The following is a 25648-nucleotide window of genomic DNA, read 5'->3' as shown; positions in this document are numbered from 1 at the left end:
TACAGTTGCTTAATTGAACTGTTAGAAACAAAATCAGGGATTCACAAACTATGGCATTTTATTTCAGAGGCCTTTGCTTACATTTGTACAATATATTACATAACTCTCCATTTTCTGCAGAACCTAATATATATTTTATAGCTTTTTTCTATAAGCTTTTCCTTCAATGTCTGTCAACAAATTTTTACAGTCCTGTACAATTCTGAATACTTTGAAACCATTTTCAATAAAATCAGTTATAACCTTAAGCGCACACTACGAAGACTGAAAATGCTTTTCTTAGAAAAGTCAAATGAAAAGGATTCTGACACTCTAGCATCTACAAACAAAATGCTTCAAATTCTTACATGTTGTATTGCCAGAAAACAAAGAAAAACATGCCAGCCCCTATTTCCCCAGGCAAAAGAAGTACACAGAACTACAATTAAAACAGTAAAACAATCTGTACAATAAAGTACTGTGTATTAACAGTGCCAGGTATTAAATAGCTTGAATGAACACTTCCGCAATATACAAATGTCTTACAAAGGTATAGAATTAACAGGAGAGAGCTTGGGATTCATTCAACATAAAATCAATACAAGTGAAAACATTTTGAAGTTGGTTTTGGAATTTGTACAAGGCATTTAAAAAATTAAACATCTACCACTCGGCTAGCTAGTTATTTTAAAAACAACTACCCTTTTGTGGCAGTGTTGGTATCAGTAACCACAAATTATAACCTCACACCTTACTCCCTCTCGAAGTCCTCTCCTAGAAGCTCGTAATAAAATAAGCATTACAAATGAAATATTTGTTGCTTTAAGGGGAAAAGAAACATTTACAAGAAAACACAAAAATATACCTGTTATAATCCATTATGAATAAATATACACTTTAAACTGGCTGAATACAATCTTTATACATTAAGATTTAATACAGTTTGTTAGCCATTTTCTTTCTTTTTCATAATGTATTTTATCAAAATTAAAAAAAAATACTGTTTTATAGAAAAATGGCAAAGTACAGTAGTTTCATTCCAATTAATGGGTTCTTAAAACCCAGAGTAACCTATTTAAGCCTAATTCAAACCTGTAAACATTAGTCAGTCTTTTTTTTTTTTTTTTCTTTTTTTTTTTTTAAAAGGAATCCGCATATTTGGTTATCAGGACTGATGTCAGACATCCTACTAACTGCAGGTTTTGAATAGATGTGCTTGACGTATACAATTAAAGCCACTATAAGGTGACTTAGCAGTTAAAAAACAATTAGCTTGTACAAATGAAAATATTTTCAATATTTGTCATAAATAAATGGAAAAATATCAAATGTTCCAGCTTTAACAAAATACCAGGGAATACAGTAAGCCTTACCACATTGATTTAGATCACCCCAACAACTATATACTTATTGTCCTGTCTCTACAGGCAGTGAACAGCCTCCATTTGCCACAGTGGAAGGCCTTCAAGTCACTAGACTTACAATTCCCAGACAAGTTGGAAACAATTATTGCTTGAGGAAAAGCAGTTTGTTGTACTTTTTCTTCATAAAAGTGCACTTAAGTGCAAAGTTAGCTTGTCAAGAAACAACTTTAAATACAAAATAGTGCTTGTCTGAATTTTGTGCCACTGTGCAGTATAAAAAAAAAACAAAAAAAAAAAAGGAAAAAAAGAAAGAGTGGCCCTCAGCAGCCATTAAGTGCAAAGTGCTTTGGCAAGTCCTGCTGTCACCTGCACTCAACTGACATTCCATTCTGTGATGAACTTGACATAGATGGTTCTGCTAACGTTAACATAACTGCAGCCGTAATGGAACTAGAGGAAGGTGATGAGGAGGAAGATGATGTAGTAGCAGCACCTGCACAGGGAAAGGAAAACACAAGTTATAGATATTCATAAATCAAGCAATAAACATGTTTTCCCATTCAGCAGCAAGCATTGGTACACACTGACTCCAGCAACCAATGCCTTGCAATGGAAAAAAAAACAGCCTCCAATGCCTGGTTTGTGTAGGAAACACTCAATTTAACTTGAAGTCATAGAATAAACCCCTTATTCTAAGGGGAAAGCACTAACTAGGCCCACAAGCAATACTACAGTAAATTTATCTGTAACTTGAAGAAAACTCAGAAGTTATTAATATCCTTTGTACGCTGCTTAGAAGTTTCTTTTCTGTATATTTTTTTCCTGTAGGAAGTAGTTATGCCTCACAAGCATTAAACAGATTGCACACCTCGGTAACGCCCTTCCCCATCCACAGTCACTGGGTATTCGATCCTCCTAATGCTCATCAAATACCTGCACACAGCATTTCCCAAAACCCAAACAAAAACCACGCTCCTCATGACACACCTCTCTCTGCAAATTATCCTGAATATAACATGCAGTTAAGCCGTCTAAAAGCAGAATTTAGTTTCCAGCACTTACTTTCCCGCTCTTTTTTCTTTAAGCGCTTTCTTCTTCGGTCAATGGAAGCCACCTCAGATTTCAAGGACAGGTAATGTTTCCTGATTTCTTGCAATTTTTCTTGGAGAACTGTTATGCGCTCAGCACTGGTCAGATTTTCCAAGTCAGCTGCAAGTTAAACAATCTCTGTTAACTATTGTATTGAAGCATTTCCAAACACTTCTGGATGTCAGTGAGGTGGAAGGTACTCAAATCTTAGTGATGTTATTTGAGGTAGTGAACAGCAAACCTAAGAAACAACAGCAGCAACAGCTGCTCTTTATCACCCCAAATTTGTTCATTTTTTATTATTCTTTACAAGATACCACCATACACTTTTTGGGGACTTTTTAAGGAACTGTGAGAGGAAAAAAACTGCATTCTTTTCCCCATAAGGAGAAAATGGATTAAAAAAAAAAACCCAGAAGACCCCCACAACAGATGAAAACATCCGGGCAAAAAAACTAGCTCTGAGCCTGCTGCTTTCAGTCCTTCCTGGAGCTCAGTTTGACCCCAGACACTGTAGAGGTCAGCCTTACCTGACTTGTGTTGGTACAAAACAAGCAGGTTACAACAGGAATGTGCTGTGGGGTGGCTCTGGTGGAGTCCCTGGCATTTGTGCCATAAAGAAAACCCATACAGGACAACCTTGCTGGACATGGCCAGCACAGGAGCTGCCCCTCTGGCTGTTCCCAGCTGGGAGCTCTCCACAGTCTGGTATAAGCAGGAGAAACTCCTGGTTCAGTCCAGGGAAGCCACACTGGAGACACTCCATTCTAAAGCATTTAAGAATCATTTAAACTACTGTTAAATGCACTACACATCAACCTTTAATGAGGGCAGCACCAAAGGACCAAAAGACACAACTATACTAGGCTGTGGGAAAAAGCTCAAGTGTCTGACTCGGCTACAAAAGGAAATGTGTCAAACAGCACTCCATAGACCAACTTCTGCCAAGCAACTTTAGCATGTGGAGTGTAGCAGGGTAAAAAGAAAGGAAGGAGAAAAAGCCATTCAAATGTGTTCAATGAATCTCAACAGGACAGTAAGTGACAATAAAGACCTTCTACATTACATACTCCTGAGGAGCACCAGAATGTAACTGGATTGTGAAGAACTACTGGGAAAAAATACTTTTAAAAGTAGACTAATGCTGAGGTGCAAGGTTGGGGAGAAAAAGGAACCCCAAAAAAACAACCCAGCAAAGTCAGATTCAATTGGTAAGTTGCACTAGAATCAGGGAATTAATAAGCCACTGATCTGTTTTTCAGATAGGCAAATGTGGGAACTTTTCCACACTGATCACCCCTGGCTGGAACACTAGCCTGACTGAAACAGAGTGGAAGTTCAACATGTGCTGGTTCACTAATGCAAAATGGATGGGGAAAAAATTACAAATCAATCACCTAAATGTCTGAAAAAGAACTAGAGAATGAGGAATAAACAGCAAAGAAATATCAACAGAAAAAGCACACAGAGCAGGTAATGTTCATGCCAGAATGACACGTATGCACACCACAACAAAAATAGCAAGGCAGCTCAGGAGTCAGATCTAAGAACAGTCCAGGAAGAGTGTGACATAGGCATTTCCCTGTGTTGCAATTGCAAAAACAGAAAAAAAAAACAAAAACCCAACCACCTTTTTTTTTTTCTTTTAAATGAGGATTTATCACAAGCTTAGGCAAATTCAGGATGGGAACAAAAAAGCCAAAACACAGAAAATTCAAAAAGCCTTTTTACACTATGCCACAAGCTGATACTAGGTGTGTTTTCAAGAAAATACTTACACATTTGAAAACTCCACTTGTAAACTTTGGGCAAACGATTATTCTGTTCTTTGAGATCAGACTCCTTCTCTCCATTTTTACCACATTTTCCTGGAGACTGTGTTCTTGTGAGTGATTTGGTTTGGTGAGATTTCATGCCAGTAGAAACTGATTTTGCTGACTGAGACTTGGACACACTTTCACCAGCAGATAGTTCATCACTGTCGCTGCTGTTTGCTGAAGAAACAAGAAGACATCATTACAAAACAAAGCCCAAACTAAAGCTTGTCACAAGCAACTTGCGCGCTGATTTTCATACAACAGGAATTTATTTGACCCAAATCCTTTACTTTCAAACAACAGAATCCATCCTGGATTCCAGCAGCTTGGCTTGATGCTCTCTGCATCACTGAAGCACAAACCGGGTATAGAGCAGGGCCAAAATGAACCACATCATGGGGCTGTGCTTTTTCTAAGAGTTCACAAGACTGATCATTATGGTCCATCTCCTAATTACATCTAATTTCTAACATCAATTTCTAATGCAGTATTCAACATATATATAAACCTCCATCCCATTTTAGAGCTAACAGTTACAGACAGATCTTTAACTGCATTTTTAGGACATGTATAGCAGAAATCAGAGCAAACACAGCCTTTTCTTAGCCTTATGTCACCTTTATTTTAACTCTGCTCTACTAAAATCACTATCAATAATCTGAACATGTGTGACATACTCTACAAATTCCTCAGATATGATGATAAATTTTTTTAATTTTGGAAAAAGATCTTGCACTGACACAAAACGGGAGAACTTTACCTCATACTGAAGAAACTTTTAACTATAAAGCAACAGGCTGAACTGAACACAGGTTTTTAATTAAACCACTCAAAGGAGAGTAACAAAATATTCTATCTAAAAGACAGGATTTATGAGTAATGATTGAAAGAATGAAGTTTTTTAGCATTACTAAAACAGAACTGAGTTGAAAGCAGACACAAGAGACTGTAATTCAACACAAGTCTAGCAAAGCAGTGGAATAAAAAGCCTAGGAAATCTGCAGAACCTCAGTTCTTACAGTAGTTGTTACAGTAGTTTTTTAAAAACACACTGAATTTATGTTTATTAATAAAAATGTATGCCTTAGTTGTACCTTGTCAGGGTTCAAGCAAGGCTGGTACCCTGGCTGGAACCAGCACGGGCGGCTATCCTCAGCCGCGCGGTCCACATTCCACTGCATCAATGTGATGGATGGCGAATATGGCGATTTATTGCAGGGAAACTTAACATTTTATAGCCTGGGGTCACTGTGTTACTCCCATCTGCTTACATCATCGTTAGGTGCTATTGGCTAATTGCAGGGGGGCCTTGCTATCCTAACAGAGAGGGGTCTACTATCTTTCCGTAACATCCCAAAATCTTCAGATCGCCAGGCCTTAAACTACAACAGTACCTGCCCCAGGTGTTGACAAAATGAGCCCTGAACTCTTTGGCCTTTGTGATCTGGTGATCTGCACAGGAGAAACTGAATACTCAAGACATGCAGTGTGAAAGAGCTTGGCCAGTTGCTTGTTGCGTGTTGGTTTAATGCAAAGGCAAGAGCTGAAGCTGCCACAAAAGCAATTTAACAGAATTTTGCCGAAAGCTTTTGGTTTTTTTTTGCTTACAGCTGAATCACATTTTATCTATTTATTTTGCTTATTACATTCAGTAGTGCCTGAAGTCTAACAAAAAGAGCACACCAAAGAACTACGTGGTAGTAACTCTGAAGCTTCACATCCTGATGAAGACATAGTTTGAGAAAAAGGGGTAAATTCACCAAATCCAAGGGTGTCGCTCTATTAGGAACGGCTGGGAAGAGACGACACAGACTCTCTTGGAGTCGATCAGGAGAATTTCTCTCAGTTTATTGCTTCAGGTCTTTTTTATAGACTGATACATGGAAAGTACAGAAAGGAAACTCTTATTGGTTAGTAAACTAATCACATCACCATCATTGGCCAGTGGGGCACACCACCCCCTGACTTTCTCCTGCAAAGAAAACAGGGGACAGAAAAACAACACCTGCAAGGCTGTTTTCTGTCTCTGAGGATTGAATCCTCCTTTGAATCCTCCTCATGAATTCTCAGGCTACTTTCTCACGCTGGACTGAGAAAGCTATGTGGCCTGCAATTCTACAGGCACTTTGCTGCCTGCTTCAGAGTTAGCATCCACACAAGGGAATAAAGGCAAGGCTAAAAATGGTGTATTTGTTCTGAAAATTCAGTTTGTTTTGTTACTTTAGTTTCTGGGATGAGGGCAGGAATAAGGATTATGAAAGGAGGAGATCAGTGAAACAGAATTAAAAAGGATGAGAAAATATAAAGAGGAGATCAATGAACATGAAAGACAGCTGGGGTGAAAGCAAATACCAGAGCACCAAATACAGACTTTTAGTAAAAGCTGTTAAGAGGGGAGGGAAGCTGGCCAGAGAGGAAAAAAGGCATGGCATATGCTTTTTAGCCTTGCTTTAACTCCATTTTTTACAGTTACCCTCCAGACTTCAGTTTCTAGCTGTTTCCTGGTATTTTTTTATTAACAGTGAAATGAAGCAGTAATTGATCTTGTTGTCTCCCAACGAACCCTAATACAACTCTTCTTTTATTATGCTTCCCTTACCCAGTACAGTGGTTTCTATTCCAATTAGCTTCTACAACTACAAAAAACTGCAAAAGCTGCATTATTTACCGTAGATGTAACAGACAGTACAGGAAGAAAACAAGAACCTATATTCTTCAGGAATTATTCTCATATTTGGCACAGCATACAGATATTAACCTCTAAAAATTAATCTTGCAGAAAATACAGAGTATAATTTCCTTCAGGTCCCAGTCTCCCCTCTAAAGCAGGCAGCTATCATGATACTACAGAGATACCTGTCCCAATTCTGCCATGTGTATAATACCCTCTCTTCTTGGCTTTTCTGAATTACATAGTACTAAGGAGCTCTTAGAAATAGGCCCAGAAATAGTACAAGACATTTAAAAACACTTTGGTGTTTAGGTAGAGCAGTTTCTTCATTTAAACAGTGTTAAGAATTCCCTGATAAGAACATTTTGTCCTAATGCATTTTTTATTTACAGACATTTTTTATTACAGACTTCATCTCCTACAATCAGTTGAACAAATGACACGCTACTTTCACACCTTTTATTTCACACTAAGGTCCTGTACTTACTAGTTTTATTCTTCTTTTTGCTGCTCACAGATGTTTTGTGGCTTCTTTTCTGCTTTTTTGAGGAGCTGCCTCCTCCCTGAGCATCTTTAAGTCTTTTTTGGCCTGTACAGACTATAACTGGGAGAAGAAAATAAAACAGAAAGAAACAGAAATTAAATAAATGCTTGCACTCCTCCCACAAAACACTTCAAAGCTTAAGTTTGTAGACAACAATGCAACTGTTCCTGCCTAACCTTAATGCAGCTCAGTTTTCTACTTATATTGACAAGAGGAGTTGAAAGACAATGGAAGGCAGACAAAGTTTCTTTGCAGAGTGCACACGTATGATGATTAAAAATTACTTTCCCATATGCATCACCAGAATTTCTCTTGAGCCACATAGATTTACTATTTTTTAATACAGTAAATTGAATAAGAATGCATTTATTAAAAAAGTTATCAAGACCTACTGGGACTAAAAATTGGTTTTAAAAGTTGGCTGTACTTGGAAGCTGTGAGGAAAAAACCACAAAGCCATAATCTGTGATCAGTAATTACATTGACTGAATTGTTAAAAAAAAATCCTAGATAATGTTGAAAAAAAACCAACAAGAAAAGAAAGGCAAACAAAAAACAAGGGAAAAATTCTACTGGTATTTGTGACTACAAGGGGAAAAAGTAGAAAAGGAACAAGGAAGGATTCTAGTACACCTGCTAAAAGAGAGTGGCTTAGGACTTCTTCAAACGTTGTTTCAGAACCATGTGACTTACAGATTAAAAAAGACCCCTGGAATAAAGCAATTTAAATTAAGGAGCCAAATTTTCTGAAATAGGTGACATGCTGACAAAATCAGAGAGAAAGTTAAAGTCTAATGCACATAAAAATACTCTTTTACAATAGTGTAAAACTTCTTTTAAGTAGCAATAAACTACTTTCATATAAAAAAACCCAAGCAACTTAAATTCTAAACTAACACAGCTCTAATTAGCAAAGCAATACAGGTGTATTTATTGAGAGCAACCTCAAGAAATTCACCTCAATTCACCTCTTCCCAATTGTCTCCTTTAAGGAAACATATTTTGTTGCATACTTTCAGAAGAACATTTCCAACAGAAAGCTGAACACACCTTTAAGGGCATTTTGGAAAAAAATTAGCTAATTGTTAGACAAAATCTACTGAGATAAAAAAAAACCAAAACACTTCTGTCTCAGGATTGTAGACAAAATGTATTTTCATCCTCTGTGTTCATAACTTTTAGCCACTACAACACAGTGAAAGTAGCTATACTTTTGATAAACTGCAAAACAGCCAGTCACTTTCAGAAAAAAGCTTTTGGATCTTGCCTTGCCAGCAGTTAAAAAGAAGGCAGCACTACAGCGACATCATGTGCACAGGACTTTATTATCCCCCATTGTCTAGTGGTTTCAGAAAAGGAACTTCAATCTGAAAAATCACATATGAAAGTGAAACATAGCTGAAAAGGTCAATGTTTCATCAGCTTGACTTGAATCTTATGAAGTTAATGTTCTAGAAAAATACAGATTAGAAATGACTGCTTAAGCACCTGAGAAGCAAGAGGGCTTTCTCCAAAACAAACAACTTACAGAGAATCAAATTTTATGCAAGGAAAGCAGCTCCTGCTTCTAAGGAGGGTGCTGAAAATGTTTCCCTCTTGCTACAATAAATGCTCCCTACACAAGCTATTACAGTTTGCTCTGGGCTTTTTTGCCATATCTAGTATAAACTTCATTCTTTTATCCTTTGTCCCTCAGTGAAACCACCACAATTGCTAACAAAAGGCCAATAAACTTGCTAGCAGATTACATTTTCGTGACAGATTCATGAGATGATTATGCCATTTCCACACATCTGAAATGGACAGCAGGCTACTACTTCCTGCAACAACTAACTCCCCTTCACCATAACCAAAACAGCATGAAAACACATCAGCAATATTAGAAATAAGAGCTAGTTAGGTTGGAGACAGCTCTGTTCACCCTTTCCTTTATTACCTTTTTCAGCATGCTCTGGCTCTGGTTGATTACTACTACTGGAGCTGACGCTGGCATCAAAACCTGTTGGAGAAATATTTCCCTCAGACTGGAGGTCTTGGAGCTCCCCTGCCACACTGTCCACCTCTATTGTGCTATCTGTTTCACTTTTGATGCTTCGAATCTCTTCTTGATTTGGTGGCAGTGTCTCAGAGACAGTGACACTGGACTGATGTCTACTGGACTCTGTCACAGTTACAGAGGAAGGTGACTCAGGAGTTGTAGGAGGTGTATTTAGCACTGAATTGCTGCCGCTGCTTGGAAATTCAACTTTCTTCTCACCCACTTCAGTTGGTTTCTCCTCAACAGGCTTAACATCCACACTTGCCGGCAAAGATTTTTCAAGTTCACAGTTAGGCAAAGAAATGCCTTCTTCTGCGAGAGTCTGAAGCTGCTGCTCTGCCGCAGCATCCTCAGGAGCAGCATGTGGAGGAGAGGCAGCAGCCTCAGTATCAGAGTCTGAGAACAGCTCCTTCAGCGTTTTCTTCGGCCATTGGCCTTGGATACTTGACCACACATCTTTTCGATCCTTTGCTCTGGTGTTCTGAAGTCTTTCATCAGAGTTATTTAGAAGCTTTATTCTTTTCTCTCCCACTTCAGAAAATCCAGAGTAGAAAGTACTTGTCCGTAAAGATTTCCTTTTCTCCTCTAGTCCATTGTACTTTTTCGTTGGAGTGATTTTCAGTTTAGATTTGTCTTCCTCATCTTCATCAGAGGAGCTGTTACTGCTATTTTCTAAACTAAGGGAGTCTTTGTTTTTGGACTTCTCATCCTTTCTATTAGGTGACACGGTCTTTAAGGACTCCTCTGCAACACAGTGTCTTCGCTTACCACGCTTCACCTGTGGTTTTGCTGTTTTATCCACGATCTCCTTCTTTCCATCCTTTCTCTTCTTTGTGGCTTCGTCTTCTCCATCAGAGTCACTATCTTCAGATAACTCTTCCATCTCTTTCCGCAATCTTTCAGGAGATTTGGATACAGACTTGGGTACTACTGCATCTGTAAGAGCTTTCGTTTCTTCTGGGAGGGATGAACCACTCTGTTCTTTTAGACGGAGTTCATTTTTATCTTGGCTTACAGCTTCAGGCTGAGATTCCTCTTTCCCATCAGCATGTACATTCAGGGCACTTTGGTCATCTTCTTGCTCACTATCATCAGAACTTTCAGAAGCTAATTAAAAAAAATCCAAACAAAACAAAAACAAAACAAGAAAAGTTTGTCTTCATTCTGGTTACAAAGAACTGTTAAAAAGAAAAACCAAAAAAAACAACTAAAGGAAACTGTACAGATATGAAGACATGCTACACGGATCTCTAGCAGTCTCTCTCTTAAATGGTACCTCCTAAAGAATTCAAAATTCATGGTACAATGGCTAGATTAGAAATTATGAAGATTCTCTGTTACACAGTACATCTCCAAGAATCTCTGAAGAGGTAGAGAAAGCATAGAGTGCACTAATCCATAAAATACAAACTTCTCCACAATTACCCAGACCAGGAACTGAATATATGAATATGCCCTTACATATTTCTTATGGGTTACAAATACTACCATTATCTGCCTTTTTTCCAAAGCCCATAACACAGACATCATGTTCCCTGGAAAATCCAGAGTCTAAAGGACAGAACAACAACACACACATTGGAAACTCTCTAACAAACCAATGATGATCAGCCTGGAAAAAGGAAATGAAAACAATACATAAAGGCACTTAGGGAAACAAATGGACAAGAAGAATGTAGGACAACTGCAAGAAAATTCAGGGTCAGCAATAAAGGAACTGAGAGAAGAAAAAAGATATATAATCCAGAAGGAATCAATAGCAATCTCATACAGTGCAAAAAGATACGGATTCAAGGAGAAACACAGGAATTGGCTCAAATATATATATATATAAATATATATATGTAACTCCTTGATTTGTAAAGTTAATTACAGATTAATTATCACACTAATAAAAGTGTCACTGCTAATTGGGTTTTTTTTGTTTCTCATTTCCTAAGGAAATGAAGCATAATAAATTACGTTGATTGTTATTCTACCTACAGCTTTGGAACTCAGTGGCCAGTGTCATCCAAGTTCAAATAAGTTGGAATGATTATTAAATTCACACAGTTTCCACAAAAGTTTGTGGTTACCCAAACTACCTACACCATACATGATTTATTTCTCTGGAAGCATGCTCTAAATTAAGAATGAAGAGAAGTAAATAGGTATTAAAATGCTGCTGTAAATGTGTGGGCAGGGAAACATAGTGCTAGCAACAACAGACATGCATTAATAATGGGTCCTATAGCTTAGGTAAATTGAAAATTAAAAATTTAGAAATTAGATAGGGACTAAAAATGCTTTGCTCTATGTCAAACAAACAAACAAACAAAAAAGGATGGCAACACAAAATGTAATTGACCGTAAAAGACTGTTAACACACTGAACTCACAGAAACTGCCAACACTGCTTTTGTCCAAGGGTTACTTCTGAAGATGATGTTATAATTAGCCAGACAGACTCAAGCATTTAGTTGCATCACTTATTCTACATTGTCATTTACTCCTGTCTAAAGTCCATTTACAGAACCAGAAAGAGCTTTTAAGTGCAATACCTTGTAGCCCATTAATGATAGAAGTAATTTCTATTGATTTAACTGGAGCTTGTTCAGTATTTTTGGCTTCAGTGCTTTCAAGTTTGGACCCAGTCTCTGGTGATGTGCTGGTGTGAAAGGGGGGTTTTGACAAACGTCGCAATTTACAAGGTTTAGGAGAATACTTCTCTTCCTTCTCTCTGTCAGTTTTATTCTAGGTGGAAAAAAAAGATACAAAAACTCTTCTCAATGGAGCATACATCTTACCATGGATTACAATTACACAATGCTTACAGTTATCTTAAACATTGAATCTGTATAGGAAAGCTCTCCTCTTTGTTTAAAGGACTATAAACACTTTTCTACACTCCATGCCAAGGCCTTTCTACTAAAGACAGGGACTTTGTCAACACTAAAACAATGGGAAAACAAACACAACCAGTGCTCCAGGAGCAGTGGCACTGCAGGATGCCAGGCTCAGCAGTGGCAGAAGGAAAAGCCTCCTTGCAAGCCCACTGTCCAAAAAATACGTCATCATCTAAGCCTAAGTATCAGTAGTGGAAGAATCAATTTTGAAAGAAATCTTGACAATATAGAGTCCCATGCACATGGACTGGTCCATACGTTTGCTCTGCAAAATCAGAGAACTCTAAAATTTAACCCCCTCAAGCTGGCTCCCAACACTGACAATAATCTGCATCCTTCTCATTTGTTCTTTGTAAATGACTACATGCATTTAATTAAAAACTCAGGAAAGAGAAGCTTCCCCTCCTCACCTCAAGGAGAAAAAGCCAAAACCATGATGAAAAGGAGTATCCATGTTTACAAGGCTATGAAGTTGCTTTGCCTGATAAGCATTTGTAGGCCAATCAAAAGGTCAGGAAGGGAGGCAGGGATTACTTAACTAGGTATCAAACCAACGCTGGGAGCAACAAGAGAGAAAAGGGAGAAAAACTACCTTTATTTTCTTTCGATGCTTAATTTTTGGTACATTTTTATCAGCTGGTCTCACTATCTTGTCTGCCTTTATCCATTCATCATACCTAAACAGAAAAAGAAATAGTACACATTTAACATTTTAAGAGAATAATCACATCACAAGAGAAATTTAACTGAGGAAAAAGAGAATTAGTAGCCATATAAAACCAGAATTGGAATTTGAATCAAGTAATTTGTGGAATTCTCAAGGCTGTGAAGTTTCAGCTAAGGTTCAGAGGATTAACATCTTTTTACACTGAAGGGCAAATGCAAAACCTATTTTCCAGTCTGCACAGAACAGCAGAAATCCATGTATGCAGATAAAACAAATTACCTGAATGAGAAATCTGTACACACTTTTAAAAGGCATACTTCCTATTTATACACTGTAAAGCCTTAACAATAAAATAAATCCTTTCACCTACATAAAATGTGACCAGTTAATAAAAATAAACTCTTTTGATCCCAAGTGACCGCAAAGAGTTATCTGGAGTGAGCAACCCTTGGGAGTCACCAACTCTGAGTCACTGACTTCACAGTGATGTTTTTCAGTTCCTTTTCTGTTAAAGGTTTCCATTTTGTATCAGGGTGATACAAGACAAAAACATACTAAATAGCAACAAGATATTAACAACAGACATCTTGTTATTCAAGACTGGACCTGTTAAGTATTAATCCAAGACCGAAGAAGTACATTCTTAGTAAGAATATACTGTAACTACAGCACTGTGCTTGCCAAATTGTGTATTCCTGAAAAACTCAAGAATCATTTAAAACAATTTTTTTTTTTACTCCTAATAAGAATAAGTTGCTTTGATACTTAAATTGTTAATTCAAGAACCATCTTCATAAGAAAAAGTTCAGTTAAAAAATAGTTGGTATTAACTTTGACCTACATTTACATACAAACAAATTCTGATCCTCCTAGGCAAACATAAAAATAGAGGGGAAAAAATCAACTTCAAAAAACCCAAAAAACCAAACCACACTCAAAAAAAATTGTACAAGATGCAGTTGAGCACAATCACCATGCTGGCTTTCCAGTGGGGCTTACTTGGTCATCATTTTGATATATGCAATGACTACTGATACAGTCCTAATTCAGCTTCTTCACAACCACTGCCAATTATATCCACAATATTAACATAAATTCAAAAGATTTAGGGAAAAACATGCAAGTTTCCAACTTCCTTTCCTACTTATTATAAGTTACGAGCTATACAAGGGATTTCAGAAGCTAAATACTGTATTCTACTAACTTAAATTTCACATAATAATACAGTGAAAAAATAAATAGCAGCAGTCTGAAAAACAGCTTCCCAAAACAAATTGTTCTGGCTTTTTCCCCTCAATGTGATAATAAAAATCACAAAACCTCACAGCAGGCCATGCAGACTGTGATGTACCAAGACTGCCTACACTGCTGCAGACACCACTGACATTGTACTATTACACTATCATTACCAGGTGAACCATCAGTAAACAGGTTCAAAACTGAAATACAATTCTGCAGAGTACTTGATCACATGGAAAAAACCCATATTCTGAGACTGTGGGAAACCCTATTTGAAACAATCCTTCTTGAAGATAAAGACATGTTTTGCACAAGAAATACCATGAAGTGCCTGCCAAATGGACTTTGTGACCCAGAGAAATGCAGGAGTGTTTTATTACATCTAAATACATGCAGGAAAACAGCACAAGGACCAGACAAAACACATGTTGAAAAGTGAGGATTCTGACAGTGTCCTTTCTGCCTCAGCCACATTGCTAGAATACCAAATTCGTATTCACTCATTCTTATGCATCTCCAATAAGAAATTAATCTTCCTCCTATGCAAAGTCTGTGCACAGCCCACACTGTCTGAGATTCACGGCAACTGCAGTGCCTGTTGGGGCAGGAGCTGATAGACATGGGGGCACACTGAACCAAAGGAGAGAAGTGCAGAATCTGAAAAGAGAGTACCTGCCCAAACCACAGAGTCCTAAACATCATGTATTAGAAACGGTGGTCAAGCAAGCACTCATCTGAAGGAGCACAAACTGGAACGCTAATGTGTGACAGTCACAGTTGCTGGCCAGAGCATTTCCTGCTTTACTCCTGACTGCACCCAAAACAGCAGACAGACCCTTCGAGGAAGCCACAGAAATCTCACATCTTTTCCAGGCAATCAGCTGCCCACTCTTCACACCTTTGCATCACACAGCTCCTTTCACTACTCACATATTGGATGCATATGGTTTACCTAAACCTGGGACAACTGGACCCCAGGCTGAAACAGATTCTGCAAAAAAGATACATTCTGAGCCACAGTTGACAACCTGACCCTAAATTAAATTCTCCACTGCAAGACAGAAGCACCCTGAAAGCGGCATCTAAAATGGGGTGTATGACTCAGACTAGAGCCTCTTTCCAGAACTGCACCTGTTAACATATGAACACCTACCTCACCACTAATCTTACTTTGGACAGTCTGTTCACAAAACAAAATTAACCCAAAAATATTATCAAAAAAGTTTTTCAGCTCTCATTACAAGAAGCATGTCCTTTCAGAGGACATGCTTTGTTTTACTGCAGTGCTGTCTTTCACATGTCTTCACCACCCTAAAGTGAGCAGATGAGAGTGGAGAGGAAGGAGATAATATGGGGAGCTGCTCCTAAAAGAGGTTACACAGATTTCTTTGAAAATCAAGACTGGGGATTTAATAAGGAATTATTATTTACTTATTTTTTTTTAAATCAGGTTTCATATGAAAACCTGTGATGCATTCATAAAGAAAATCCCCTTGCCTTACCAACATGAAGACAAAGAAGAGCACCTTGCATCACAGTATGTACTGATACTACTACATTCCTATGTGCTGCTTACTAGGTAAAATGCACCACAACATACTCTCAGAGACCGCACAGTCAACCTCCACAGAAGTGCTAGAGGAGAAACAAGGAAGAAAGCACACTTGTCCAGACAAGATTTATACTAGCAAAGGTACTACTTTCCTCAGGAGGACAAGTGACCTCAAGGAGCTAGCAAGCCTTGGCAAATTCACTGAAAAGGTCCAGTATACTATCTGTAGCTGGTAAAAAGACCGAATGATTATTTTTTTTTTTTCCCTGTGATCAAAGAAAGGAGAAAAACTAGTCTGATACTCAAATACTGAAATATTAGATGGGGATTCTGGGATTCTAGTTTGCCTAACTTCTTTTTGGTTTTTTTTTTTTTGTAATTCCTCCCCTGCACCCCCATGACACACATTACTTTCCAGGACCCAAAATTTTGCTGCACATTTAATTTCAGTGGTTTACTGTAAAGTATAAAATTTGTATATGAAGTAATGTTTCAACAAACTTAGAAATTTGCACTTTCACATGCAGATTTCTGAAGGAAAAAAGTTTTGAGACTAACAAGTCTTAGCTTTAAACATTTGAAACATTCAAGAATAACATGTCTTGTGATGTTTTACCATCATGACACACACAGTTTCAACAATCTAGATGCTTTTTAAATATGCACCCTCTAATTACTGGGAACGCAGTGCAGAAGAAAGTCACCTCCAACACTTACACAATGAACTGTTCTTTGCACTGGGAGCTGAAGATTAAAATTACAACAGAAGGAACTGGCACCATAGGCCCCAAAGAAGTTTTAATTACATACAAAGCATACATAATTCAGAACATCACTGTTCTGTCAGAAGAAGCACAGTTTCTCTGTATTTCTCTGCTTCTTCTGTTTAACACGTGATACCATAAGGAGTAACCTCTAACAGGCTAGAGATTTCTACCATTCCCTTTGACTACAAGTCAGGTTCCACTGAACACTACCATTCAGAGACCTTTATCAAAGACACACATCACCTGAATCTCAGGAGTTAACAACACGATCCTTTAGCATAATGCTGTAGAGCTTCTGCACTTTCTATTTATTCTTTAAAACAAAAAAAAGTTCCACAGTTCTTAATGTCACTGTTCCAGAGCATTTAAAAAAACCAACAAACCGAACTAACGAAGGTGAGTATCAAGTTTAACCAACTTCATTCCAGATACCCTAAAGAATGTGAGCATGCACACACAGAGTTATTCTGAATTCCAGACTGATACTGAAATTACCTCATGATAGGAACCATTTGTAGTCATTTAGGATTTCTGCTCAAACTTACGAGTTTAAAGAACATGGCATACTTGACCAAAAGGGGAAACAGGAAAGTCAACTTTAAGGGGCAGAAGAATGGCAGAATTAAAAAAAACCCTGGATGATTAGCAAATCCTAGTTTGGTACATTGCCTGTACAGTACATACAGTACTTGTACCCGCTGAGTAATCTACAATGAATAAGGAGAGGAGGGAATTGCTTCCTACCCAACTAAGGCAGCTGCTTTTCCAGGTTGTCACTGACTGAAAGTCAAATCAAGCTATTACAGCCTACAACACTAGGCTTCACAACACTAAACTCTCAAAGTGCTTAGATGCCGGTTAAAGCTGAGGCTAACACACTCTTTCTGTCAAATCCATAAACTTAAGTAATTTTACATGTATGAAAAAAATTAATCACATTTAGCAGAGTCCGTGCACAGTCCCACAGCTGAATCTCAATCACTGATGTGTTTTTCAGTGAAGAATCCTACTCCCCCCTGCCCCCCAAACCTTTTCAGAGAGCTCTTTTGAAACACCAGGTAAAAATATAGTCCTGCTGCCAAGAAAGACCAAACAATCAACAGTCCTTACTTCCCAAATGAGTGCAAGTTAACTAAAAATGCTTTTATTATCAAACATATCCTAGTCACAGAAAGAATGCCTCTGACATCCATCTGCAGATTTATTTAAAATGCAGAGTTAAAATTTTAGAATCTTGATTTCTCCTTTGAGAACTGGGATGCTTGGATCTCCAAGGTGAAGAAAACTCATTTTTGACTTCTCATTTCTTCAGATTTGAAGTGGCACTGCTCAAATAAAAATGTGACCATCTCACCTCACAGCACGGATAATAGCATGATACTTGCTCAAAAAGAAAAATAACTTCTATGCTTACATGTGAATTCCAAAATAAGAGTTTAAAAGCAAGAAACCTCTTGGAATGGTAGACACAGTAGTCTTCAGTGAGTAGGATGAAAACTTCAGCAAACTGCACTCCAAGGGAGTCCTCCTCAATAAGAACTGGACCAAAATGCAAGTCACACCCCAGCTCCCACCTTGAGCAGGCTGCATCTCCCCTCATATCTTGACTTCACAGCCCACTATGCTTACAGATGTTGCCTGAAGACAGTTTATGTCAGATCCTATTCCTGTAGATCAGTGTAGACCAAAATTCTACAGAAGATCAGTACCAAAACTGGCAAGAGCGAGATTCCTCCTCAGCAGCAGCTCAGGTGTGGCTGGAAATCAGCAGGCCTTGATGCAAAGAGGTGAATTCAAGGCAGCAAGAGAAGCATCACACTTCTCTGTTACCTTTGCTAGCAGATCTTGCTAGAAATGAATAAATGATGTTTCTCCTGCCTTCTTGGTCACAGGCAGTATGCCCAGACGACAGATGAAGGTTACAAGAACCTCAGCTTTCCCAGAAAAGGAAAAATAAGAAAAAAGTACCTCAGACTTGTCTCAGACTTGTGGGATTTTTTTTTACAGACAGTAATATTAAAAAGGCAATAGCTAAGGACAATGAGCAGTTATGTTGAAACGGAGGAAAGAAGCAGACATGCTTATATGCTGTTCAAAAACTTTAGTTTTCTCTACTATTTTCAAAGTTGCTTCAAGTTTTAAATGGCAAAAAAGAGGTCTGAAATTGCATCAGAAATACTTCAACTTATTTCTAATAATGCTAGACTAAAGATAGTAAAAAGCATATGTTCCTCCTTGTATTAAAGAAAGCATGAGAAGCCACTAGGCTAAGAAGAGTCTGGCTGGGAAGTTTAGGGCAGCCTCAGGGGGAGGTGGGGTAGGAAGGACAGATATCAGATCAGATGAAATGCAGTTATTTGCCGTGCACTTATTTGCCACTAAGAATCTTGTTGGTTTCCAGTTAATTACACTGTTGCTGGTGTACTCTGTACTTCACTGACAGGAGTGAGTTCACAGCCTCAGCTACTACTCTCTACTAGAACAATGAATCGGAGAAAATCGGCTTAAGAGAGCCAGAGGAGGAACCTGAAAAGAGTGACGTGTCACTTGCATGGGAAGATCTAAAAGAAAGATGGGGAATAAATGAAGCCTTCTTTGAAAAAGCCATTTTAAGATGAGTTGCAAAGTAACTAAAGCCCTGCATTTATATAGTGTTAAAAATCTAAGTTTCATACAGTACAATGACCTTCACAGAACACCAATACTGAAAGTTTAGGACTCCAGATGTCTATTAATTTAGTTTTTAAAATTCATAAGTGTATTTGAGAAGTAATTCAAGAAGTAATCACTAACTAAAACTCAAGTTACCTCACATTCCATCCACAGTAGTGCACCAAGTAAAGGACTTCTCCACCTTCGATGTCAGAATCTTTAATACTAGCTTCATACATTTTTTGATTTTTCCCTCTTCCATACCGCACTTGGACTTTCATGCCTGGTGGATAGCATTCAAACTCTTCTTCCTCATTGTTATTGTTGTCTTCTTCCTCCTCCTCCTCCTCTTCCTCCTCCTCTGCTTCTTCTTCATCTTCATCTTCTTCCTTATTCGTGTCATCTCTTGAAAGGTTTAAAAAATTGTAGAGTTAATATGAGATACTTCATAAGCTTTTCAGTTCCAAACCACATATATTGATAAATATTGTGGATGCATTAGAGAGTGGGAAACAGGAGGCTCCAAATATGTGAAACTGCACTACAGCTGAATAATATCAGCAAAATAGAATATAGCAACACACACAAAATCCAGTGACTGTAAGATGCAAAAGTGACTAAAAGAAAAAAAAAAAATCCATCAAAATCTGTATGAGTAGAAGTTGCTCAAACTCATCTTTATATGATTCTTGCATGCAGTTTCTTTGTTTAAATATAATTTTCTCACTTAAAATTCTTTTCAATATAGAGAAAATTTCCTAAATTCTATTTTTCAACCTACAAGTTTTACAAATGCTTCTTGAAACTTGCTTCTCAAAAAAATCCTTGCTTGATTGCCATACATAAACTCTATCTCAACAGCTTAAAATTACTGCAACTAAAACCAGATTTTGGACAAAAAACCCCAACATCTTATGTGACCGTATTAGCAAATTAAACAACCCGTGCTAATTTATGACCTTGTCACTCCTTGCCAATTATGCCAAAAGTATTCTAAATATGTCAAACTTACATTTAATTACCATATAAATACACAAGCAGGTGTTCACTGCTTTCAGAAGCAAGCTAATTTTGAACATATCTTTAGATATTTTGGACCAATTTTCAGAAGCAGTAAGAACCCACAAATCGTGCTAGTTTCAGTCAATGGTAGCTACAGGCTGCTCAGTTATCTGAAAATTATCTGCAATCAGCTTAAAGAGGCAGAGTACATTACCAAAGTTAATGAGAGAAAATATCTTCTAATCTTAATTAGACTTATAAAGCAGTATTATTGACCCTCATATCATTCTAATCACACACTCTGCAACACAGAACAGATTTAGTTGCTGACTAAATTCACAACAACTGCAGACTGCCAATAATAAAAAAAAACTGATATAGGGAACAGGTATGTTTGGATATCTGGATAAGAGAACATAAGTACTGCTCCAAGTCTGATTCACACCAGTATTTTAGTTAAACTCACAAAGAGAAGTCTGTATTAATAATCTAAACCATTCCATAACATTTTCAGTAAAAAATGCTCAGATAAACCAAGCTACTATCTCTCTGTGAAAGGATGCTCCTTTGCAGAATTGCAGTAGTACTATCTAATTAGCTGACAAAATTCAGACCAAGATGCTAAATTCAACTGTAGTATAACCACACTGATTTAATAAACTTACTCCAGAAATTAATGTTGTCACACTATATATATATATATGCATAGGCACACTAAATATACAAACACATATATGTATATACACACATGTGCATACACAATGCAACAAAGGCTAAAAAAATCCACGTTTGTCTATTAAGTACACCAAGTCACAGATGTTGTATCTATTCAGGTATATATGGCATGGACCATACAGTTTAATTCTAGAAGGCCAAGATTTTAGTTTTATTTTTTTATGTATATATATGTATGTATATGTATAAATACACACACACACACACACACAAAGTCTTGTCCTTCCAGGAGGTAGACAGACAGATATAACTATATACTTTTAGTGAACCACTTTGCTAGTGAAGTTAAAACCACCAGAGTTAAAAATGCAACATGAATAAACAAGCTTTGAAAACTCACAGCAAAATTTACTTCCCAAGGAAGTCAGTAAAAAAGGTGCCTGAAGATTCAGATGAAAAATTTCTGAGTAGAATTCCACAACTAAGTTAAACTCTCTGCTGCACTAAACAGAAATTAGCCAATTTCAGTTCAACAGGTATTATCATACAAAAGCTAAAAAAAGGGATCAGAAGCTGAGCTCCTCCAATAACAAGATAAGCTTGTGATTTTCCATTACTAAGTATGCTTCAAAACTTCAGTGAACCAAATTTTGCTTGCTTGTTTTTTTTGGTTTTTTTTTCTCCCCCCAAGATCTAGGGGCACAATCCTTAAATGCTGTCCGCAAAGTAAAGTATGCCTATGCTGGAGAGTCAGGATTTTCCAGATACTGGCAATTACGGTACCCGTGGCTTTTCGAAAGCTGAACAAATCTGGAGTCTTTCTCATCTTAATCACCCTATGGCTTTCTTGGTGTCCCAACATATCCTACAAAGACTCCATGAAAACACCAGAAATTGGTACCTTCTGGAAGAGATGTGTGAAACCATCATTGTGAAGTTGAGTAACTTGGATGGTCAAGGAGATTGCGAACAGCAAGCTGAACAGAGGTGTAAGGGCATATCAGGAAGCAAAAGCAAAATGGAAGCAGAGATGGCTGCAATTAAAAAGTGTTCTAACGAGTGACTTAGTTAGTAATCATAAGCTCAAGATTTTAGGAAACCAAACACAAGCAAAGAATGTTCATCATTTTGGAGCAGAAAAAAACCAACGCACTCATAGAGCTCCTGGAACAAAAAAACCAACCAAACCAAAAAAACAACAAAAAACCCCCAACACAAAACCCCAGAACACATACCAACGGCTGCAAGGAAGGTATTGTCTTATAATGCCATAAATAGTTCAAATCTGGCAGTGCAGACAAAGGAGAAGTCGCAACTGCCACAAAACTGAGGTTTCTAAGAGGAAATTGTGATTGTAGGCATCCAGTATTGCACAGTCAGAACTTCATTAGTCCATGTATGTAATGCATGAGATCACTGGATTTTCTTCAATGCTGTTTAGTCAAAGTCCCATTTGAGGGGAGGGCATGGGGAAAAGGAAAATAAAGAAAAAAAGAAAAAAGAAACAAACCTCTTGGCAGCAGGCAGTAATTGTCAACTTAAAACCAGTACCAAGCAATATCTACCACAAAGCTGCAACAATTTGAACAACCCAAGCAGCAGCTGATGAAACAAGGCAGCAGCAGATGTGCATACACAGTGTACAGGAGACACAACAGTACAAGTGGAACTCTGTTCCAGAATCCAAAGTATTACCAGAAAGCTTATCAGGACTCAAAAGCATTTCAAATTATAACCACAAATTAAAAAGAATACCCCCACCCCATCTCACAAGGTTTGGGAATATAAACTTCAGAAGCAAGAAATGATTGAATTACAGTGCAAAACTATGCATTAATAAAACCATTAAAATGTTAAGATCATACAAACATTGCTTATCATTAGTTTCAAAGGGCAATGCAAAATCCTCAAAATGCTAAACCCACACACACAACAGGTCATTCTCAGTCAATATAAAGACTTAACACCAACAAACCCATAATTAAGTGTCTTAACAACCAGATGTAGTTAACAAATGAAACAAATACTGCTGCCCTTATACCACTCAAGAAAATCCAGCATCATGCAAATCTCTTTCAGCCCACATTCTCTAGCATGAAACATGAGCTGTAACAAAGCCCAGGTGAAACCTATGAGACAGAGTGTGATTTGGAACATTCTATCTGCTTCCTAGGATTCCTGTTTTGCAGCAAACCCAGCCCTACTCCAATACACTTCCCCTGATGCACCAAACTGGTACACACAGCAGGTGAGCTGGCACACGCAAAATTATTTTTTCATGCGTTATTCTAAAATTTGAGGAAGCAAGATTATTTCAATTATTGGCTCAATTAAGTCATTACAGTTAATTGAGTCACTAGCAGAAATAAACTTCAGTATAATTGACGCTTCAAGTTTAGGAATTAGCTTCTATTTTTATTTCCTGCTTATTTTTTTCCTTTTTCTCATCCTAGAGAATAATTTAACCTCTACTTCTCATAATACAGAGCTGAAAGACGTTCAGTCTCTCTTCATGTTGTCCATCACAAATGTATTACGGTGACCTTACATTTTAAGGCAGAGAGGTCATTAAGACCTTTACTTATGCCATGACGATGGAATCTCACCTTTAATTACACAAAATAACACCTCCCCAAAAAATCACCAGTATTTGTCTTCCCTCTTGTCTTGGTTTTGGCTGGGATAGAATTTGTTTCTCCTCGGTAGCACAGTGCTCTCCAGGGTGAGAGGAAAGTGAGCTACTGGTTGCATGGTACACAACTGCCAGCTGGGTTAAACCACAGCACACCTGAAGCTACAAAGAAAATCTGAAAATAAAATCCCCAAGGACTTCTGTCTGCACACAGAAAGTTGGAATAAATGCAGTTAGGGTCCCCTATCCAAAGGGAAGGGGAAGGCACTGCCTTGATCTGAGTCACAGTGAGTCTAGTACAGCAGACTTCAATCATGCAAACACGTAGTCTGTAATCAGTGTGTTCCCTCTGCTGCCACAGACAGGTGAGAGGACCTCATGTTATCGCTTCCCATCATTCAGCCACATGTGTTGAAACATGCCTCAAAAGGATAAAGGGTGGTTCCCAAGTCTGACTAAAGAGTACAGCCCTTCCTCTTTTTACAGCACTGGGTCACTTTCCCTTCGGAAGCCTCCAGTATCTGATGAATGTTTAAAGACTCTCCCACACATGTAAGCCTTGGTGACCACCAGGATTAACAACCTGCACAATGACCATTTGTTATGTAAAATATGATGGCAGAACCACTTTTCCCAAATCAGATGTCTCCCTTCCGTTCAATACAAAGAGCTAGTACATTTACACTGCCACTCTGTGCTTTATTATTGTGTCATTTGCAGCTTATTTCTCTACCAAAAGCAATTATTACATGTATGTATCAGTCTGTACTCCATATTAAGAAAAAAAAAATCAATTAGACTGTTTCTGAAAACATAACTACACAAGAACTTCTTTCTTCATACAAAGACAGCTGAAATACATAAATAGAACGCATATCACAAATCAGAGAATTTAAATATATTCATATAAATAAAATTACTAAGTATGGTCCTTATAAGCATTTTTCTTTTGCATACACACCGAGAATCTCAGATTCTGAGCATATGTTTATACTACACAAGCATTGAACATGACACATTTCTCCTTTTTCCCAAGCGAATCAATTCCACATAGCTTTCTCCAGTTTGATTCAAGTTGATCTCAATATATAGTTCTCAACTCTTCAGAAGCTAAGACATATGCCTTTTATATCAAATATTCTACACTCCAAAAGAATTCTAACCTCCTTGCTACCAATTCAGATTCACCACCACTATGATGTGTCATTTCAACAGATAAGGAACTGAAGAAAACCTTGCCTCTAACAATGTCTTTCTCCCGTATGCGAAATGGAGCGTTTGACTATTATATAAACCATTGTAAACTGCATTCAGAAAATCCCTAATAGGTATTATCAGAAAATGTAACTCTTGTACAAAAAGTTTCAACAGGAGCCCAGGCACAGCAGGTAATCCTCTTACCCCACAGGGGCAATAAACCTTAGTAAAATCCTTCACATGAAACAATGCCCATTGTTACTTAGTTTTCAATTACTGCTTTTATTAATCCTACTTCCCCCCTACTGCTTACAGGAGGGGAAATGTTACTACTGCGTGAAAGATGCACGTAACAGCTTTAAGATTTTTTCCCCTTGCACGTGAATGAATGGTTGATAGTCTTGAACATAATTAAACCAAAGACAAAATGTTTAGCATTTTCACTTTGTGATATTGTCAAAATATGACAGTACCACCTGCCAGAAAACCACACCATGAAGACCTAAACCATCAGTATCAGACAACAAGAAATGTTTAGGTTTCTAAAGCATTCCTTAAAGACATTTGTTCATGCATTCCTCAGAGGATATAGAAAAATTAGACTGTTTTCAAGAACAAGAAACAAGTAAATTCAAGAAGTTTCCTAAGGCCAAGGAAGGACTTATGAAAATGACAGATTAATGAGCAAGAACAAGGTAAGAACCAGACATGGCAGCCATTCCTGGTGTTAAGGCTGCACCTCAGCTACAAGAAGGAAAATACAAGAACAAAACCTCTTGCAATGTCTACGTATTGCAACTGGGATTCTTAAAAGAATTTTGCCTGGGCACCTCAAATACTACCCAAATACTACTATCCAAATACTACACATATAAAAGT

At 37.7% G+C, this 25648-nt stretch overlaps 1 protein-coding gene across 5 annotated transcripts in view; it reads right to left on the bottom strand.

The window, feature by feature from the left end:
• Positions 1 to 40: 40 nt before the first annotated feature.
• ARID4B (AT-rich interaction domain 4B) overlaps positions 41 to 25648 on the bottom strand; it is an 88753-nt gene continuing 63145 nt past the window's right edge. For 2 of the 5 annotated variants that reach the window (XM_058834829.1, XM_058834831.1), the window contains exons 17-24: positions 19420 to 19668; positions 12979 to 13063; positions 12042 to 12234; positions 9401 to 10609; positions 7408 to 7524; positions 4211 to 4426; positions 2406 to 2552; positions 41 to 1836 (exon numbers count right to left, since the gene is read on the bottom strand). In XM_058834829.1, coding sequence (XP_058690812.1) covers positions 1706 to 1836; positions 2406 to 2552; positions 4211 to 4426; positions 7408 to 7524; positions 9401 to 10609; positions 12042 to 12234; positions 12979 to 13063; positions 19420 to 19668 — 2347 coding nt within the window. In that variant the 3' untranslated portion in view covers positions 41 to 1705. The remainder of the gene's footprint in view (positions 1837 to 2405; positions 2553 to 4210; positions 4427 to 7407; positions 7525 to 9400; positions 10610 to 12041; positions 12235 to 12978; positions 13064 to 19419; positions 19669 to 25648) is intronic. The other 3 variants (XM_058834830.1, XM_058834832.1, XM_058834833.1) reach the window with 3 other exon arrangements.

The sequence above is a fragment of the Poecile atricapillus genome, chromosome 3, assembly GCF_030490865.1.
Source record: "Poecile atricapillus isolate bPoeAtr1 chromosome 3, bPoeAtr1.hap1, whole genome shotgun sequence".
In the NCBI taxonomy this organism is placed as follows: Eukaryota; Metazoa; Chordata; class Aves; order Passeriformes; family Paridae; genus Poecile; species Poecile atricapillus.
Note: the sequence above shows the minus strand (reverse complement) of the source record. Positions and strands in the feature narration are given on the sequence as shown.